Source organism: Euprymna scolopes, chromosome 41 (assembly GCF_053919585.1).
Source record: "Euprymna scolopes isolate OS-2025 chromosome 41, ASM5391958v1, whole genome shotgun sequence".
Taxonomy (NCBI): Eukaryota; Metazoa; Mollusca; class Cephalopoda; order Sepiida; family Sepiolidae; genus Euprymna; species Euprymna scolopes.
This window is the reverse complement of record NC_136522.1, coordinates 66174430-66196979: the sequence shown is the minus strand read 5'-3', so window position 1 is coordinate 66196979 and position 22550 is coordinate 66174430. Positions and strand designations below refer to the sequence as shown.

Sequence of the window (22550 nt, the reverse complement as noted above, 5' to 3'; positions counted from 1 at the left end):
TCTTTGCTTGAAAAGTTCTACTGCAGTAAGACCAGGGAATGGTAGCAGATGTCGAGGGCTTCAAAACATTGTCTTTCCTGTCCTTTCTGCGCTTCTCTGCTTTTCGGTTACTTTCATATCTGCGTGTACCGTCATGAACAGCAGCCCGCCTCTTAGCTTTATCTAAAACTGTCTGCTCTCATGATGACGGATCAACGTTGAAGGCCTTCAGAGTATATTTTAATCGTTTTCTCTGGCCGCCATGGGAACGCTTGCCATGTTGGAGCTCAGCAAACAGAAGCTTCCTGGGCAGTTTATAGTCTAGCATGTGGGCTACATGATCAGTCTAGCGAAGCTGAACCATCATCAGGATAGTGTGGATGCTTAGGAGTCCAGCACGAGTGAGCTCCTCTAATATTGTAACATTTTAACATGACGTTGTGTATGAAAGTCTCACAAAGAAATAAAGAAAAGAAATTCAACATAAGTTTTTTATTTTCAGTTGAAATAAAAAGAATTTATTACTGGTCGTTTCCACACCAAGCCACCTGACGTGTATTTTCCAAACCAACCATAATATAATATATATATATATATATATATTATATATATTATATATATATATATATATATATATATATATATATATATATATATATATATATATTAAATTGTAATTCAATGAATTTCAAAAAACTCTCATTGAAATGAAATGAAGTGGTTGAGTTTCATATCAAAGAATTTTTATTATTCTAAGCAAGACAAAGACTTTAGCAAATAGGGTGCATACCTTTATAACTATTTGCTAACATTTTCACTCCTCTGATGAGATGGTAGACATCGAAACCCTATAGGTTAAGGAGATAAACTTTCTAAAACATTCTTTGTCTTGCTTAGAATAATAAAAATTCTTTGATATGAAACTCAACCACTTCATTTCATTTCAATGAGAGTTTTTTGAAATTCATTGAATTACAATTTAATTTATTTGCTCTATCTTGCATATCGAGCAATTTTTGTTTAAATGGGATAACTTATAGAATATTACTGCCAGTAATATTTTGTAAACCAACAATCTCACGTTTACATAACCACTGATTGTTAAATAAAAACTATTCCGAAGTATATATATATATATATATATATATATATATATATATATATATATATATATATATATAATATCGTCGCATTCCAACTTTTACACTTGGGGTAAAGTAACAGTTTCTAAGTCTGCAGCTATAACCAACTGTTATGTCTGTAATTTGTTTTGCCGTATACCACTGTCCAAAAATTTTGTTAAAAGTTTGAAAAATAATTGAGTCCGGCATTTTGTTTAAAAGTTTCTGTCGTGAGCTATGTGGTTAAAAAATAAAACTCTGCCGTGTTGACACATGTTTTTCTCTTTTGTGTGCTTTCTTTCTTTTCCTTCAATTCCACTGTGACGTCAAGCTTGCACCATGGCTTGGTCATTTGTAAATGTGTTAGTGACTTTGTTACAATCTGACACCTTTGGAATTCTGACAATTCTAAATGCTATAGAACAAAATAGGACATATCTCTTCGGATTTACAGTCCAAAATGTAAGCCAGAAAAATGGCGGTGCTGAAAAAGAAATTGTTTGTCATTATAATTCTGACGCATTTTTTCTCTAGATTGCCAATATGAGATTATATTTCGAATCCACAAAGGAAGCACGTAAAAAGATTTAATTGATTTATTTTAAGTTTAAATGAAAGCCACTATGATTTTGATGACGTGGCAAGGGATTCTATTATTGAAATAACAATTCACAAAAAGAGCTAGGGAGTATAATTGTGTCTAGAGATTGTCCACGAATGTGTTGGCATTGATGTAAGTGTGTTTTTTTTTAAGGAAAAACACCTCATTGAACGATAAATGCGTAGAGAAGATACACATGTAGGGGAATAAATAAGAGCACCGGATTACCGGTGTAGGGTAAGGAGTGAGGTCCCTTGAGAAAAGAAGAGGAGAGTCCGTACACATGAGGCACGGACGCAAAAAGTTCTTCTCCTAAAAGACAATGTTGGACAGGCAGAATACAACTCTAGAATACAGTCCTCACTCCTCCCGTAAACCCCACTATTGAAGTGAGTAATCTTTTTACCTTAATGTTCTGAATTGCAGTGTTGTCATGTTTTCATGTTTGTTAATAAATTCTTGTCGTTTATACTTGTTGTACGTTTAGTAATTATTAAAGCTGGTCGGTAGTTTTGGGACTTGGAAGAACCTAAACCCGTAACATATGACGTCAAACAGTCGCCATTTTCTCGACAACACGTCAGTTTTGTTGTATGTCCACAACTACGTCCACACGTTGTCTATAAATAGAATCGTCACAGACAGTTCAGTTCGAGTATTTACTCCCTTCCCGCTGCAGAAAGATGTGACACAAGGCCAGGAAGGTGAGGAAATGAAGCCAGCGCCCCTAACGGAGGAGCCCTCTGCCAATTCAAAAAAAATTGTCTCGGCCGACCCGTCGGCATTCTCCAGTAGAGGCGCCTCAGGCAGTAAGCAATAAACTTACTCCCACCCCTCCCCAAAAGACGGGAGGCAAAGGTTTGGGAGTGTCGACCTCCTAAGACTACACAGGACACAGCCCTAACCTCAGTCAGCAGGGAACAGGTCATTTAAAAATATAAAAAACGGACCATACTCTGTTGGCTTCGGAACCTAAGGAAAACCTTTGTGCTGAATCAGTTCAGTATGGAGTGTCAAGCTAGTCACGTTGTGGCACGAACACACTCGGCCCAACAATTCAGCGGAACAGCCAACAATAACATATCAATATCAAATGAACATATCGATATCAAATCGAGAATACGATATATAAATTTAATTTATAACATGAAACTCCGTTTTGTTTCATACTCATATATATATATTTTTTAAATATAATGGGTGGAAGTCTCTTCAGAGCTCTTTCAGCTATCATCTCATCAGGAGAAAATCGATAGCATAAAAATAATACTATGTCGAAAGTAAAGAGTTCTGATGGGGAAATATATAAATGTTTATATCTTTTCTGTATTTATTTCCTGTGTGTTGACGTGTAGGAATACAAAATACAATATATATATACTCTTTATTTGTTTTTGCATAAGCAGTAGTATGTTGCTACACAGTCATGGGTATGTTTCAGCCAGTTAGTTACCAGTAACTAGAGACCTCTTCAGGTGGTACAGCTTATATGAAAGCAAAGTTTGCAATGAAAATATTAGGTCTTCATCATCACAGGGAGTTAATATTAGGAGGTTCCTTCAAATGTTGTGAATAATAAGATTTGGTTGTATATAAATAAGATCTAATAGGGGTGCGGATTTCAGTCTGTGTTTAGATATGGGAATGAATGGAAAAGGGTGAGGGTTACAGATTGAGATATAGGTAATGGAAAACTAGAAAGAAAAGTATTCGTATGAGTGTGTGATGGCTGTCCTCAGTCTTAAACATACTAATGTGTATAGGTTCAAACAGTAGTGGAATGTGGATTTGACATATCTTTTAGCATAGATATGTCAAACCCACGTTTTATTTTCTTAATTTCATTCATCCAGAGGAAGTCTCAAAATAAAAACGAAACGTTGATGAACAGATAATTTGGTTTGTTCCTTTTTTTTATTTCTCTCTCTCTCTTTCTCTCTCTCTATATATATACTTGTAGTTATCCACATACAGTACTGTTTCGTTGTATCACAACTCATCAGTGCAGCTAGACTAACACCTCTCCCAAGCTGAGGATTGAACCTAGAACCATCGCGTTGATAGTCGGTAGTTCTACCCAACGACTCATGGGAGTGGTGGCCATAATATATATATATATATATAGTGCAGAATTTTGTTGAAAATTCAAAGGTATATTTTGGAAGTCTTTTTACCCGAATATGATGTTCAGCATGTTAAAAATATACCTTTTGTTGTAAAAATCTAATGGAAAAACATCTGAACAGGATATTTTTATAGACACATAAATCGTAAAATTGCCTGCCCATTAATGAAACGGCTGTAATGGAAAAATCCAGGAAATAAATGTAGGTTATAAAAAAAGAAAACATGAGTCTGAATTTTCAACAAAATTTTGCACTATATATGCTCTGCACCTATTAAATTGATACATTGAGCTTAACTCAAAATTAACGGTGACTGGTTTTTAAAATAACAATCTAGACCCGTTAAACGAAAACCGTATACATTGAAATTAACAATATTTCAAAAACAAACTTTATATATATATATATATATATATATATATATATATATATATATATATATATATATATATAAAGTGTGTTTATTCATAAAGTCTGAAGAAATGCTGGCTTTGGAAAATTTTCAAACGATATAATGTTTGAAATTGTTCGACTGGACATGGAAACAATTGTAACGTAAAATTAAATACACTTTTTGTTGCCATCAACACCCTTTTTGAAGTCTTGATTTTGCTTTTCACAGTATATATATATATATATATATATATATATATATATATATATATATATATATATGTATATATATATATATATATATATATATATATATATCACACACACACACGCACACACACACACACACATACACATACACAAATAAAAGAAAATGGCAATTAGTGTACATTATTTTGATTATTCTGACTACCATTCTCATCTTGAATGTTATTTTCACAACGTTTCGGCCAACATAACCTTCGGCCTTCTTCGGGTGTATCTTTCAAACTCAAAGAATCTTTCTGTGATATGATATCATGCTCTCATTCTGTCAGCCATGATCAGGTAGAAAGCTTAAGTAATTCACAACTGTATTCTTAGTATTACCCGCACTGAGGATTGAACCTTCAACATCCAGAAGAGTGTCACTTAGAACTGAATTTTACCTAATACTTTATCCGTTAATTCATGGGTCCTTGCGAACAATTCTAGTATGATTATTTTTTTTCCTTAAACCTATTGTTTTTTAGATGTACGGTTTTACTGCTTATCACAATATTTTTATCTTTTTTTTTCTCGTGACTTTATTATTATTAATATTGATGGTTCCCATATTGTATTGAATTTCATACAAAGGTCTTTTTTATTGTCGCCCAACACAAGTGCTGTTTCTTTGAGTCCTCTTACTCTCCACCATTCTTCTTTGTTTATAATTTTTATGCGTCTAACACTGCCCTCGTAGGGAGGCAAGTAAATAGGCTACTCAAAGACGCTATAGTCGTTCAAAATGGTCTCTAACATGGTCAAGGACCACAGCACGGTTTCGCACATTAGAAAAATACGCAACAAAAAAGAAAATTCAACCAAAGAAAATTTTTTTTTTTTTTTCTAAACAATGTTTTTTATTTTATTTTATTTTATTTCTTTCTTCAAAAAATGAAACAAATAATTGTGACCTGGAAATTTTTTTTATTATTTTATTTACATTTTAAAAGTGAATTAAATTTTTTTTTTCTAAGCATATTCATCTGTTTATTTTTATTTTATCCAAACAATCGAATGAAATATCGTGACAGTACTTGTACAGTTTAATCAAGACATTAAAAAAATGAAAATATGGAAAAAAAGTTATATTGTACATATCCGTTATGGAATGAAGTTCTCTGGAAAAATAAATTCACTTAATTTGATCAAGTAGTTTTTTTTTCCTTTTCTTTTTTTTTTTTTTTTTTACAGCGAAAAAACAATTTGTTATGATACCGATAAAAAGGTAGCCATGTTTCGATTTTTAGGAATTAAAGCTAATATTAAAGATGGGGAAGGAGTGCCGGCTATTTAAACTGAGTTATCTCCCCGTGGCATGTTAAAAAAATTCAAAGATGGCTACCTTCATTGCGCTCTCATAAAAACGTGTTTTTCCACTGTAAAAAAAAAAAAAAAGAAAAAAGAAAACAAAAAAAAAACCTACTTAATCAAATTAAGTGAAATTTTTTTCCGGAGATCTTCAGTTCAAAACGGATAGGTTCAATATAACTTTTTTTCAATATTTTCATTTTTAAATGTCTTGGATTAAACTGTATAAGTACCATTGCGACTTTTAAGGATTTTTTTCAGTCATCTGAACTGGGTTTTTTTTTAATGAATGTATTTAATTATTTTATCTATCCAGTTAACAAAAAAAAAAAAAAAAAAAAAAACGAACGGAAATGGTGACTTTTAAAAATATATTCAATAATATCAGAGCTTCTATATTATACAAACGAAAAAAAAAGTTTCAAGCGAAACAAACGGTACCTACGTAATTGTCAGGCCTCAAATAGGAACCTATTCAAAAATTACAAAAAAACGATAAGGTAGAAAAATAATAAAAAAAAGAGAGAGAGAGAGAGAGAGAGAGAGAGAGAGAGAGAGAGAGAGAGAGAGAGAGAGAGAGAGAGAAGTCGACAGGGGAGATAATTAAGTTCTATTGCTTATGTCACGTTACGAATGTAATTCAAAATGTCGGACAAAATTTATTCACATATAAACTTTATCAAAGAAGTTTTTCATTAGTAATTATCTTTCTAGCTTATCGTAATTTTTGGATATGTTACTTTTTGCGACGTAAGAATTACGTATGTACCATTTGTTTAACTTGAAATGCAATATTCTTTCGTTTTTATGATATTGAAACACCATCGTTTCTTTTGAAAAGTGAATGAAGTATTACAAAATTCTAAAAAATTTTCCATGATTTGTTTTATTTTTTGTGATTTCAAAAATATTTAATTAAAATAGTAAAAATAATACTGTATATATTTTAAAATGCCACGCTATATTAACATATTTAGTTTTTCAAAAGAGAACAAAATAAATTACATAAAAAACTGGATATCAAATGACTGGATAAATTTTTAAATGTCTACATATTTCATTTTTATTATTTTTTTTTAAACATTCATGCAACCATTTAAAATGTTTTTGTTACTAAATGAAATATTGTGACTTTTAAAATATTATTTGTCATTTTATTTATTAATTTTTTTTAATTTGTGGAATATTGTAACTTTTACAGCATTTATTTAGACATTTTATTTATTTTTCTTTCAGAAAGTCGTGGAATATTGTAACGTTTAAAATATTATTTTTTTTATCAATTAAGGGACAATCGAGATGACAAAAATTATTTATTTTGTTTCTTTATTAAAATATTTTGACCTTTTAAATATCTAGTCATTTTATTTATTTTTCAAAAAATAATGAAAAGTGAATTTTAAAATATTTAGTCATTTTCTTTATTTTTCAAAAATTGATGGGAAATTGCGACTTTTAAAATATTATTTTATTATTTTATTTATTTATTTTTCAAAATGTATCTTTTAAAATATTTAGTCATTTAATTTCTTTTTCCAAAAAAAATGACAGATTTTTGGGACTTTTAAAACATTATTAAGCCATTTAATTTATTTATACATTTATTTATTAAAGATAATCTAATATTGTGAAAATATTAATTATTAATTTTATTTGTTCATTTATTAAAAAAATGATCGAATATTGTGACTTTAAAATATTAATAAGCCATTTTATTTATTTATTTCTCAAAAAGTGATTGAATAGTGTGACTTTAAAATATTATTTAGTCTTTTTATTTCTTTATTTAAAAAAATGGAAAATTGTGACTTTTAAAAATCTTATATCTAAGTCATTTTATATATTTATTTTCTAAGTATAATAGAAAACTGTGATTTTAAAATCTAATGTAGTTAATTATTTTATTTATATCTCAAAAAGTGGTCGAATATTGTGACTTTAAAATATTATTTAGTCTTCATTTTTCAAAAAAAAAGATGGAAAATTGTGATTTTTAAAATCTTATTTAGTCATTTTATTTGTTTATTTTTCAAATGTTAATGAAATATGATTTTTTAAAGTTTTAGCCAGTCATTTTATTTTTTTTTCCTCAAAAAGTGATGGAATATTGTGCTTTTTTTTTTCGTGTAACTAAAACTTAGTCTGCTCAGGTTCAGTGTTGACCTTGATTTGAAAAACGTTTTCAATATTTTCAACATTTTCGTCGACTTTTTTAAATCGTAAAATTTTAGTCAGAAAAAGGAAAAAGAAGAAATCCACCAGCATTATTATGCCCAGTAAGAAGAAAAGGTATTCCATGTGCCCGAGGTTAATATCATTGGTGAACCAGGGATCTGGAAAAAGGAACAGAAAATGATATGTTACAATTTGTAGAACAAGACAATTAGTTGGTTGTATATCTATAATATGAAGCTGAATGTGTGTGTGTGTGTGTGTGTGTGTGTGTGTGTGTGTGTGTGTGTGTGTGTGTGTGTGGTCATGAATAGGCTCCTATATGGTTGACTATTTTAAAAAACTGATTACATATAAGGATAGAAGATGTATCGAGACACAGGAATGGGTATGTTTGATCCTGCAGAACGGTGGTTCATAAAAATTGTGGGGTCTGCGATCACGCCTGGTCCACAAAGTATGGAAATAAAAAATTAAAAAGAAAAAAAAAGGTTTGCAAGTGTTTTTGATATAGATGTACATAATACTTTGGTAAGTATGTTTTAACTTTAATAGGGATGGTATAATAAAATTGTGGGGTCTGCGTTCGCGCCTGGCCTCCAAAGAATGGCACAAACTTTAATAAAGACTTTTCATATCTATCTGCGTAAGTATACTTTGATAATTATGTTTCAGTTTGAAGAAATATGGTATAATAAAATTATGGAGTGTTCGTTTGCGCCTGACCTCCATAGAATGGAAATATGTTACAAAGTTTAACAAGGTTTTTTAATATAGATCCACAGAATATTGTGATAAGTGTTTCAGTATGAACAGGTATGGTATAATAAATTATGAGGTTTATCTATTTTATTTTTACTTTCATCATATTTTGCTTTGGTTTTAATACCCCCCGAATTCGAAGCTATCTCTTTACAACCCTTCCTTTTCATAACCTATCATACTTTCATAAATCAGAGTCCATTTTATGTAGGCTGTTTTTGAACCCTGTCAACGACGGGTACTTTTGCTAGTATATATATATATATATATATATATATATATATATATATATATATATATATATATATATATATATAAAATATATTTTAGTCATCGACATACAGTCCTGTTTCGTTGTTTCACAACTCATCAGTGCCGCTAAACTAACACCTATCCCAAGCCGAGGATCGAACCTAGAACCGTCGTGATGACAGTCGGCAGTTCTACCCCCTGACTACGGAAGCGGTGGCCGTAATTAATCTGTCTGAATGTCTATTTAAATAAACATCCGTCCGCCACTCGTAAAGTGCTGAAACGTTGTTTGTAAACAAACCGCGAGCTTCGCATTTTTTCAGCTAAATTAAGTAGCGAGTAAGATTATTTACGATAGTGCTCAACCTAAGAGGGGGGCATATATATATATATATATATATATATATATATATATATGAGAAAGGTCACCAACAATTCCGCAGTCCATTTTGGTGGCATGTTTCCGAGTGGTGGAAATGTCTGTAAATGATTCTAAAGATCATCACCCCCTACCCTTGCTTATTGGGGGGGGGGTCAGACCATGCTTTTATACATTCTGAACATATTTTAAATATTTTACATTTTCAATACTTTCTGAAGAGGACGCTTCACAGAACGTCTGAAACGTGTTAAAAACTATTTCAATGATTTAAAAAAACATTATCACAACGATCTAAACATGATAACGTTTTTTTTAATGAAAAAATCAAAACATGGAATAATAAAATAATGTTAAAAAATATCCATTGTTGGTGACCTTTCTCATTTAAATACACCTCTTTCTCTCGTTGGAATCTCTTAACCTATTTTATATATATATATATATATATATATATATATATATATATATATATATATAATTAATTATATATATATATATATATATATATATATATATAATTAATTATGTGAGGGTAAACAGTTACATATGGTCGCTACAAATAGCCATCTGTTTTAGTCAATGAGACTTCCTCAGGCGACCTGGAACCCCTCGACGCCACAAAGAAAATGGAAAAAAAAATGAAAGAAATTGAAAAAAAGAAAAAAGAAAAAAAGGAGCTTTTCAAAAGCTTCTTTGTGACGTCGAGGGGTTCCGGGTCGCCTGAGGAAGTCTCATTGACTGAAACAAATGGCTATTTGTAGCGACCATATATAACTGTTTACCCTTAAATAATAAATAAAAAAAAATATTTTGCTCTTTTTATTGAGCACTATTTAACAACCTCGTTGTCTTCATTAGTCCCGACTTTTGAACATATACATATATGCACACATATATATACACACGCACACATATATACACACACACATATGCACACACATATATGCGCACACACACACACACATATGCACACACACACACACATATGCACACACATATATGCGCGCACACACACACACATATGCACACACATATATGCGCACACAAACACACACACACACATATGCACACACATATATGCACACACACACACATATGCACACACATATATGCACACACACACACACATATGCACACACACACATATGCACACACATATACACACACACATATGCACACACATAAATGCACACACACACACACACACACATATGCACACACATATATGCACACACACACACATATGCACACACATACACACACATGCACACACATATATGCACACACACACGCACATATGCACACACATATACACACACACATATGCACACACATATATGCACACACACACACACACATGCACACACACATATGCACACACACACATATGCACACACACACACACACACACACACACACACACACACACACACACACACACACACACACACACACACACACACATATATATATATATTGCACATACCTAAGTTGCAAACACAAACACACATACCATTAAACTAAGTTTTGGAATGTAGGGAATTCATTTCATACACATATGTACGTGTGAAATAGTGTCCAAACCAGTCATATTTTTTAATACTTTTTTTTTTCTTTAGTTTTGCTTCTTTTTGAGGTTTTATTTTCAGCCTCCATTTCTTCGGGTTCCTCGGCTTTATTTGATGTTATCAAAGCAGGTTGTGTTATTCTTTTACTTCAAGTTTATGCATTTAACAGATTTCTATATTTAACAAATTCATATATTTAACAAATTTATATTACAATAGAAAAATGCGAGCATGAAAGTAATCTGGTTAAGCTTAAACATGGAAAAGTAAAGGACTAGTTATTAAAACTGAAAAAGAAAAGAACAAGATATTCTAGTAAAAAATATAATACATTTATAACTTAAAATATTGCAGCATTAATAATATATTATATAATGTTATAAATTGAATTTGAAAAAATCTTAATAACCGAAAACGATATGCTGTAACACAAACAAATCAAACCAAACATCACGATTAAATAATATAAGGAATTTAATGCATGAAGTATTGTTATATTATGCCGAGTTGTCTTGCTGATAGTCGATTTAGGAAATTATTATTATTAAAAAAGTAAAATGCTAGATAATGAAAATTATTACTATTTTGTTAATTGTTATGTAGAAAAAGGTATGCAGAGAGAATGTTTTGAAAGAAAGGAATGTTAGTAAAAAATTTAACTTAGAACAAAGAGATTCTGGAATTCGGTATGGAATTGTGAAACATGACTAAATCAAGTAACAAAAACGTGTTTGGATGTTACGTGTCAGATCATGGAAATAAATGACATAATAGAAACTGTTAGTAGATATATACGAGTTAGTTACAGAGTCAAAAGGACAGAGTCCAGGACAAAAATCCAAAGGGGAGGAGTCGAAAAGAGACAGTGGAGTCCCTAACAACAGACCTTTGGGCCTGGCGCTAGGGGAGTAGAACAGAAAAAGCGTCTAGTTTTCTAATATGGAAAGCATCCACCGAATAAAGTTTTTTTTGAAAATACAACCGACGTTACCAGTTGATTCCTTGAAAGGATCTTCGATTTCAAATTCACCAAACAAGACACGGATGAATGAAGGTATGGTTTTCTGTTGACAAGATAATAACCCTAAGACTGTGCCCCGTCCCCATTTGTGTTTTAAATGTTATATGGTGGACTATATTGTATGTCACACACACACACACACACACACACACACACACACACACACACACACACACACACCTAAGAAACAATTAGGAACCATTAGACGACACAAAGAAACTTCAATATATACACTCTTGATTATAAAAAAAAAGGCTTCCTTCAATCTTGACAGACTATGAATACCCACAGTAAAGGTGCCTGCATGGGAAATTTTTGTGGCAAGAGTTGCACAATCCCCAACCACACCTCTCCTGAGTCGACATTGTTAAATACCAATGGCAAGTGAAGTGTATTCAGAACGATTGGAAACAAATGCCAAGATAAGCAGAAAGCACATACAATGCCTAGAATTCCCAAATGGTCACTCATCTGGTACTAGCCAGGCTCAACGTTGCTTAACTAAGGTGATCTGACAAGAACCAGTGTGTCAATGTGATTATGCCGTGCACTTGATTATATATACACGATTATGTGAACATTACATATACACTGTTACACTCTCCCCTGATAACATATTCATTCTGGTGTCGTATACACATGGTCATCCGGATCCCGCCGCAATGTAATACAAGTATACAAATTTTGGCGCTGCTGGAAGTCAAAAGTGACAGCATTAAAAGACAGATTTTTGTTCGACAGAATTCTTTCATTTTTAAATGTTGCCTCCTTTGTGTGCGATTTTATCATTATTTATATCACATAGCACGTATGGGTGCATGTCAGAAAATCAGCAGCAACCTGTGATAACTGAATTATATTAAATATTATATTATGAATATTAGCAGCAGTTGGTATGTGCACACTATAGAGAAGCACTGGCACTCGAACCTGGAACACTTTCGCTATAAGAATAATACAAATGTTATATTATGCAGGGTTGCCTTGCTAATAGTCAATTTAGAAAATCGACTATTATTATTATTAAAAAAGTAAAATATTAAATAATGAACATTATTATTGGTTTGTTACCAGTTATGTAGAAAAAGGTATGCAAAGAGAATGCTTTGAAAGAAAGGAATGTTAGTAAAATATTTCACTTATAACAAAGAGATCCTAGAATTTTTTGTTTGACAGAATTCTTACATTTTTGGTTGTTGTGTGTGATTTTATTGTTAGTTATATAACATAACACATATGGACGTGAATGAGAAAATCAGCAGCAACCTGTGATAGCTGACAAGTGAAAATATTAGCAGCAGCAGTCTTAACACTTATGCAAACTAAGCAAGTGTGAACGTGCTGACGTCATGGGAGGAAAGAGAAAAAAGGGCAGAAAAAAGGACAGCCCGTGGTCGATCAAAGGAAGCGATCGCACGTGTTTTGACTTGTAAGTGGCGAGAGAGAAAATGCGCTGTGTAGTTGAAAAAGTGGAAATGCAAACAACGACAAAGACATGTGAGTAATGTTTCGAAACATAGCGGAGTGCCTTGTTGGAAATTACTGGAATAAACGCTTTTTGTATTCATCTAGAAAGAAAATGCCGAGACATATTTTTTATGTCCTTCCTTGTTTGTTTGTTCCTGCAATGGTACCAGACAATGTGTGGGTCCGAGAGGTTTGATATGTAGTAATACGGTGAAAGTGTAGCAGTCACGTTATAGTTAGAGAGAAGAAGAAATTAGGTGAAAAAAAAAGCAAACGTTTCGTCGTAGAAAAAAGAAAGAATACAAAATTATTCGACTCGGGTGTGTGTTTTGTTTCCAACTCGTAATAATTTACGTGACTGAAATAGGTATTGATTCCCTAAATATGTCGTTCAGGACATGGTGATGATGGTTGTTTAGTGCTGGTGGTGGTAATGGTTATGGTGATAGTGGGGATGATGATGATTGTTTTGCTGGTAGTGGTGGTGGTCGTGGTAGTGATGATGATGATGATGATGATGCTGCTGATGATGATTGTTTGGTGGGGGTTGTTGTGGTGGTGGTGGTGATGATGATAGTGGTGGTGATGATTGTTGTGGTGGTGGTGGTGATGGTGGTAGTGGTGGTGGTCGTGGTAATGATGATGATGATGATGATGATGATGATGATGATGATTGTTTGGTGATGGTGGTAGTGGTGATGGTGGTGGTGATGATTGTTTTGGTGGTGGTGGTGATAGGTGACTCACCTTTAGCTGTAATCACTTTGACAATAGCAACAACGGCTGTCGACACATAATTGCCCAATCCACTCGTCAACAAGAAAATTCCCATTAATAAACCTTTCAGAGTTTCCGGCGCTTGGGAGTAGGCAAATTCCAGTCCTGCAATTTCAAGAAGTAGAAAAAGAAGAGAGTACTAATGAGTCACTGTTTACCAAGGCCTGAAGGCCACTCAAGGATAAGACTTAATGGGTTTTGTCAGGATGACGATAAGACCGACCCCTTGTTTCAACTACCCATTGTCGGCTGACTTTTGTCATATACAAAATCCTAATCACTGGTTTTGCCAATTACATCTTACGTATCATTTTTTTTTTATATATAGAAATCACTACTTATCAAGGCCCAGAGGCTACTCGAAGATAAGGGTTAAGAGTGTACAGTAGACAATTGGACAATAAAGTAATCATTAGTTGTGGAGATTCAGTAAATTTGTTAACTTAAGTGGAACGGCTCATCAAGAACTTGTTTGCATTGGACTTGAAGACAGCCATATTTTAGTCAGCTGAAAAACAGGCAAACGGAAGACAATTCCACAGGCATGGTGTTCTAAGAAAGAAACTTTGTTCATGGAATCCATGTATAAGTTTAGGAACAGATTTTTTTACTAATGATAGTGTTTTCAGCTAGACGAGTGTTTCTCGTGAAAGTTTGGCGAGGGGGGGCATATATTGGAGCTCAGACGAGCACTTGCCATGAAAATAACGATAAAGCTGAGACAGGCTCGTTTCATTTGCAGAGTAATTAATATGTGGTTCAATAAAAACACACTTGTATATTCTTGTTCATGGAGTAATATATATATGTATCTATATATATATAAAAGTGAAAGTGTCTGTCTGTCTCTCTGTGTATCTGTCTGTGTACATTTTCCTATGCAATAACTCTGTCAATTTTCAGTCTACAGACTCGAAATTTAATATACAGGGTATTGAGATTTAGGAAAATCTTTGAAATTTGTTTTCGGCCAAAACTTTGGCTGTTAAGGGGTCAAAGTTCAACGATTTGACCTTTGAAAACTCTACCAAACTTCTCCGCCAATTTTGGGTATAAACAATTGAAATTTTAGATATAGATTCCTTGGACATGGATCTAACTTAATAACTTGATTTGAGCCCAAAACAATAAATGTTAAGGGGCCATAATAGGGGTCAAAGTTAAAAAAAAATTGACCGCTTTTTTTTTTTTTGCTCAACACCCAGGCAACGCCGGACTAAAATGCTAGTATATATATATATATATATATATATATATATATATATATATATATATATATATATATATATAAATTGTTTGTTTGTGATGTTACAAGATGATTTGTTTGTTTTGGTTTGGTCGTTTTATTTTATGGCATATCAACCCTTTTCAATTCATTTAATGCCGAATCCAGTAATTTTGGAAAAAAGTTCTTTATATTTTCAAATATTTATTCATAGTGTTTGGTTTGGTTGTTTTGTTTTAAAGCATATCAACCCCTTTTCAGGTTATTTCATGCCGAATCCAGTTATTTTGAAGAAACATTTTTTAATACAATATACTTGTTTTTTTTTTTTTCAAGTCTATTTAAAGTCCATTTATTTTCAAGTTTCTATTTAACCCATAGTTGGGACCCTAACAAGTACTACCACTCCAGGTTAGAGTGGACCTGGGAGCAATGGCAATTAAAGGGTGGCTCCACACTCCCTAAAGCCCACAAGCTGGGGTCTCACTATCGGATATAGTTTAAGGTCATATCCAGGATCATTTACGTTTTGTTTTGGTTGTCTTCATATCTTCATGAATTCGTAATGTGCCAATGTCTTTATAGTGGATTCTGTTGTTTTCATTCCTGGCCTTGCAGAGCCTGTTTGATTTTTTTGCAAAGGGAAAAGGAAATGGGATATAATATTATTGTTTGGTGCGTTTTAAGTCATGAAGCCAGTAGGGAAGTGGGGTAATTTGTTTGATGAAATTTTTATTATATATGACAGTCTGCAGTGGTCAAGATAGGGATAGGCAGCCAGTCTCAGGACTAACAGCGAACTGGAGATCGGTTTGATGTCGGCTTTAGTGGTGTGTAACCACATCTACAGCTAGCCTCCCAGACGTCTTCGCCACTGTTGGAGTGGTTCTGGATCTATTGCTTTTTGGCTGAACTCTCCTGTGTTGCAAGACACAGTGTGGTTGAACCAACAAAGTTTCTTTATTAAAAGCGCTTGGTCAAGAGAATAATCCTGCATCATGTTTTGATATAATATTATTGTTTGGTGCGTTTTATGTCAGGAAGCCTTAGTGGGGTAATTTGTTTGATGAATTTTTATCTTATTTTATTTTTTTTTATGGGGAGGTTAAAAAGAAAAGAGCTAATTTTTGTTTATTTACTTTTGGAGAAATACAATAATAATTTTTCATCAAAAATTTAATTCATGCATTCTTTGTGAGACTGCTTCTTTTTTTTTTTTCATACTAATGAGTCACCACTTTTCAAATCCGAAGGCTACTGGAGGACAAGGCTTAATGGGTTTATCAAGTGAGCGGTAAGACACACCTTAAGGATCGGAGATGATGATTGAAACTGGACAAAATGTGATGCAATTTAATTTTGATTTGTCTCTTTCAATCATAGGTGTGTCCCTTTTTTTTTTAGTTGAGATTCTCATGAATGGCTCTGCTTTCGATAAGAAATGTGGAACTCTCTTCCGTTTGCCTGTTTCCCACCTGACTACAGCTTGGATGTCTTCAAGTCCAACATAAACAAATTCCTGATGAACCACCCCCTTAAGTAAGACACTTTATCAGATCTCCATTACTAACGATTACTATGATACTATCCCATTGATTACTGTACACGCAATAACCCTTATCACCGAGTGGCCTCTGGGCCTTGATAAGTGGTGACTTCCTTGTAAAAAAAAAAAAAAAAAAAAAAAAACAATCCCCCCTGAGTGTCCAACCATGGGATCTGACAAAAAGCACCATGGCTGGTATAACACCCACACACACATACATCCCTGACTTCAACACTGGTGGATGGTATGTCTTCTTCATAAAAGAACACTTTTCTTTTCTGTATTAATTGGTTATTCATTTAACGCCACATGGAATTCCTAACATTTCTGTCTAGGTGATTGAGCCTTGCAGAACATGGTTGAACCTTGCAGAACATGGTTGAGCCTTGTAGAACATGATTGAGCCTTGCAGAACATGATTGAGTTGTGCAAAAGAGAAAGCAAAACAATAACATTTATGTGCGGTGCTTTTTAATCAGGAAGTCACCATTTTTCAGACAGCCTGATCTCGTAGCGTGATTATGTCGTATATACGGCTTTCGAGATTAAACGGAGGCATCAATTCGATCTCGTAGCACCAGCATTTCTTTCTTCGTTCATACTCGTGCACTTATCCATTACTAACACCTTTCTCATTTCCATTTCCTGTTTACGAACACGTTAACGACGATAAATCAATAAACTCTAAATCTTCTTGGTTTTTCTTTCTCATCAAATCTTTCTTGGAGCCCATCTATTCAATCCATTGTTCTTTCTGATTTTTGTAAAATTGGTTTTCTCTATCTCTCTAAACACTTTCTCTACAAATCTACTATCAAACAAGGTTATTGAGCACTATTATCATATTTGTGCTGGTGAATCTGTATCCCGTTTGAACGTTCTTGATGAATTGCAGAAAAGTATCCGTAATTTGATTGGCCCCACACTTTCTTCTTCACTGCAGCCTCACAGACGTGATGTTGCTAACCTCAGCTTTTTTCTATAAATATTGTTATGTCATGTGTTCTTCAGAATTGTCTGATCTATTCCCTGCTTCCTTTGTTCCAGCTTGTTTGATTTATTGGTCTAGAGGTCTCAACCAATCTGGTTTTTCTGGTTTTATTTTCTTATCAGTTTGTTCAAACTGGGGTTGGGGCATCCTACCGGATGCCAAACATTCACCCACTAACTTAGATATTCCAACCTATATGAAAACACTACCAATAATTTCCCCCACTCTTTATCTGTACCTAAACCGAAACGTAGATTCCATGAAGAAATCTTCTTTCTTAGAACTGCACACCTGTGGAACTCTGTTCTGTTTGACTGCTTTCCAGCTGACTACAACATGATCGTCTTCAACTCCAACGTAAACAAGTTTTTGATGAGTCGTCCTCTTAAGAAATCCAATGTACCAAATTTCCACTATTAACGATTACTACGATTATTGATGACTATATGCATTAACCCATATCCTCGAGTGGTCTCTGCGCCTTGATAAGTGGTGACTCCCATGTAAAAAAAAATGTATTTGTAATTTGATTGGCAACCCAACCTTCCTTCTTCTCTGCAATCTCTCTCTCACAGACATGATATTGCTGGTCTCAGTCTTTTCTACTAATACTATTATGGCATGTGTTTTTCAAAATTGTTTGATCGATTCCTTGCTTCCTTTGTTTCAGCTCGTTTGACTTGTTGGTCTAGTGGTCTCCATCAATTCATTGTTTTGATTCTTCCTTGTGGTACAGTTTCCTATTTCAGTAGTTCCTTTCCCATAACTGCTAGCTTGTGGATCTCTCTTCCTGACTGGTTATTCATTTGTTTCCCACAAAACAAAATGTGACACAAGGTCGGTTTAATGTGGGAGATAACCAGCTCCCCTCAAAAGGGGATTCTGCAAAAATAAAATTTCCCCTCCATTGACTAAGGAAAATTAATTTGGGTGCAACATCTGTGCAGACACCACACTTCAGTGACCAGCCCAGGACGAGTACGGGTCTCTTCCTGCTAACTGTTTTCCTCCTACCTATAGCCCTGGTCTTTTCAAGACTAAGGTCGACAGACATCTCCTCTTTCGTTCTGTTAGCCCCAAGGATGGTACTGAGATATAACTATTCAATATATGCACTTTCAAATAATACATAACAACGCAGGTAGATGGGTAGTTTTGCAAAAAAAAACAAAAACATGCAAATAAAAAATAAGTCAAAACAATTGAGATTAATTGTTTTTAGATAGATAGATAGATAGATAGATATATTGAGAGATTAAGTAGATAGATAGAGAAGTAGAGAGAGAGAGAGAGAGAGAGAGAGAGAGAGAGAGAGAGAGAGAGATTAAGTAGATAGATAAAGTAGATAGATGAATAGATAGATAGATATTAGGTGGACATGAGATTTCTTGCAGAATTTTTAATTTTAATTTAAAATGGTGTATTTTCAAATAAGTTCTTTACTTTATATATCATCTTAAAGAATAATTTTTTTCGCTCTGTCTAATCGTTGAAATTATAATCGTTTTAAAACAATTGTGTCTTCTTTTCAGAAAGTTGACTACAAGATGGAAAAAAAAACAACAAATTCGCACAGTTTTCTTATTTCAATTCAAGCTAGGCCGAAAAGCTGCTGAAACAACTTGTGATATCAATGAAGCGTTTTGCCCAGCGAACACTACTGAACGCACAACACATTGGTGGTTTAAGAAATTTTGTGGTAGTGACAAGAGTCTTGGAGATGATGAGCGTAGTGGTCGGCCATCGGATGCTGACAACAATCAATTAAGAGCCTTAGTTGAAGCCAATCCACGCACAACTGTCCGAGGATTTTCTTCTGAATTAGACGATGAATATGTACATAGATAGATAGGTAGGTAGGTCGGTAGATAGATAGATAGATAGATAGAATGAGCGTACCTGTGATACTGGTGAATACTTCACTTGATCCAACGAGGGCAAATTGTGGGATTTGAAAAAATATAGAAATATGAGATGCATTAAATTTTTCCGAAGCTAATATCTGGACCATTCCACCTGACTCGTGTAATTCCTTCTTACGGTAAATTTCTACAATCCCAGCTACAATGACGGATCCAGCTGCTAGCACTAATCCAATACCTGCCAAAAAAAAAAAAAAATTAAATAAATAAAATCATTAAAAAAAAAAAAATGGTAATTGTGGCCTGGTATACCTTTGATATTTACACATATATTACATTTATTACAAAATACAAATTTATTATTTTTTTCAATGGGTTAACATTGTTTTTTTTTTATGCAATAAATATGTGAATTCAAATGGCTAACAAAGTAATAAGTTTTACACTATACCAACATACAAATATCTTATCCCTTATAGGCTTCCATATTTTGGGAGTTAAAAAGTGGTTTAAACCAAAGATACCAGGATCAAATTAATTATATTTTTGCAATAATAGTTTTAAATGTGTGTTGATGTTGATATTTTAATGATGGCATTAGTCATTTTTATATTACAAAAATACAGGGTGGCAAACTTAAAAGCAGCCCGGTCTCTCTAATCTTTCTCTTACCTACCAACTGACACCACAAGACAAAATGCAATTCTTTTTCCAACAAAATGGCGCTACATGCAACATGTCTCACAGATCACTGACACGAGTTCATGACATTTTTACAGAAGAGAGAACAACAAGCAAAGGGTTATGACCACCACGTTCCTCGGACTTGTCATCATGTGATTTTTATCTTTGGGGGACTTTAAAACAAAAATGTTAATGCAAATAATCCTCACAATCTAGACCAACAAAAGGAGGACATTTTCAACGCTATCAGGAGAATCATCAGAGAAGATCTACAGGCAGTATCTGCAAATAGTGTTAAACGTACCCAGAAATGCATAGAAGTCAACGGGGAGCACTTCCAGCATCTTTTATAACATTAAATGTAATGTAAACAATAAAAGAATGTTCATCCTCTCTACTACATTTTCTGGGTTACTTTTAAGTGGGACACCCTGTATTTTAAAAAAAAAGTCGTAAAACTGTACTCTAAATTCTGTTTAAAACTGATCATTCGGAATTATCAAATATAAATATTTCAAAAATTATTGTTAAAAATTCAACTGATTATATCTCCTATATAATAAAATGACTGTATAAATTCCTCTTTTCACCAAAGTATCGTAGGTTTGCAACAACAGATGCCACATACAAATTCTATACATCTAGGCTAATAGGCACTATCTTTTGAACACCATTTCAGACACATTTAGTCGTGATAATAAGATGCTACATTGCATCCAATGAGCAACACCATCACAATCGAAACATCTTTAAAGGAAAGAGTCCCTATTTTTCTCTCTAAATATTTAGTACTACCACTGCTACCAATTGTCACCAGAGACGAATTCTACATGTTCTACAGATTCTATGCTTACATCGACCGTAACTGGCTAAGGGCGATATAAATTCATTGATTGATTTAATAATTAGGTGAATGGTTGGTTGGTTTGGTGGTTGTTTTTGTTTTACGGCATATCAACCCTTTTCAGGTTATTTAAAGCCGAATCCAGTGATTTTGAAGAAAATTTTTTTAATAAAATATATTTGTTGTTTTCAAGTCGGTTTCTATTTAACCCATAATTGGGACGCTAACAGGTACTACCACTCCGAGTCAGAGTGGACCTGGGAGCAATGGCAATTAAAGAGTGGCTCCACACTCCCCAAAGCCCGCAAGCTAGGGCCTCACCACTAGATATAGTTTAAGGTCATATCCAGGACCTTAATTAGATGAATCATTTTGTGCTATGAAACAGGTGCTGTCAAGAATTGTGCATGTCAACTTACTTAAAGGAATAAACGGTAAGATGGTCAACATCTTGAAATTTGGAGTATAGACTTTGCCATTATATATATATATATATATATATATATATATACCCTAAAGTTATCCTACAGCTGCTGCAAAAATTTAGAGATGATAAAGCACATAACAAAATATTAAATATAGACTTTGCCATTATATATATATATATATATATATATATATATATATATATATATATATATATCTTTTCTTTTTCGCATATTTAGCAAACAAAATCTGACTAGACCTCACCAATTCGTTGCAGCGCTGTTAGTCTGTAATTTTTTTCCTCAAGAAGATTGTAAATCCTGTCCATTATTGGAATGAGTACAAGAATGATGACCACATTGAAGATGTTCAGTGCTGCAATCGGCATTGTCGTTTTCCCCAAAGAGGCGTTCATCAATTCTCCTTGCAAAAAGAAAGTCGAAGTCATCTAAAAAATTTTAAAATAAATGAATAAAAGAGATGAATCCCGTGATACCAAACAGTTTTGGGGATCGTTAAACTTTACAATTTCAAATTTTTCATTTAGACATAATCTACACAGGTTGTCTAAATCTGTACATGTATAGCAAACAAATGTGTACATGGAAAAGAAAAACGCACGTGTGTTAAGGTATGCTCAGCTATTAATTCAACACATTAGAAAGGGGGGGCGTCACCCTATACAATATAGAACAATAGAATAGGTGGTAGAGGTAACCCGGAATTTTGTCTGACTAAAGCCTGGCCAATGACTAATGAAAACATTAATCTACAGATGGGAATAACAATGAGTCTGA

General features: G+C 33.3%; 1 protein-coding gene across 1 annotated transcript in view; it reads right to left on the bottom strand.

The window, feature by feature from the left end:
• Nucleotides 1-7332: 7332 nt before the first annotated feature.
• The window catches only part of LOC145266571 (solute carrier family 15 member 4-like), a 93394-nt gene continuing 78176 nt past the window's right edge, over nt 7333-22550 (bottom strand). The window contains exons 8-11 of the mRNA XM_080122409.1: nt 22018-22201; nt 19837-20037; nt 14146-14280; nt 7333-8107 (exon numbers count right to left, since the gene is read on the bottom strand). Coding sequence (XP_079978535.1) covers nt 7905-8107; nt 14146-14280; nt 19837-20037; nt 22018-22201 — 723 coding nt within the window. The 3' untranslated portion in view covers nt 7333-7904. The remainder of the gene's footprint in view (nt 8108-14145; nt 14281-19836; nt 20038-22017; nt 22202-22550) is intronic.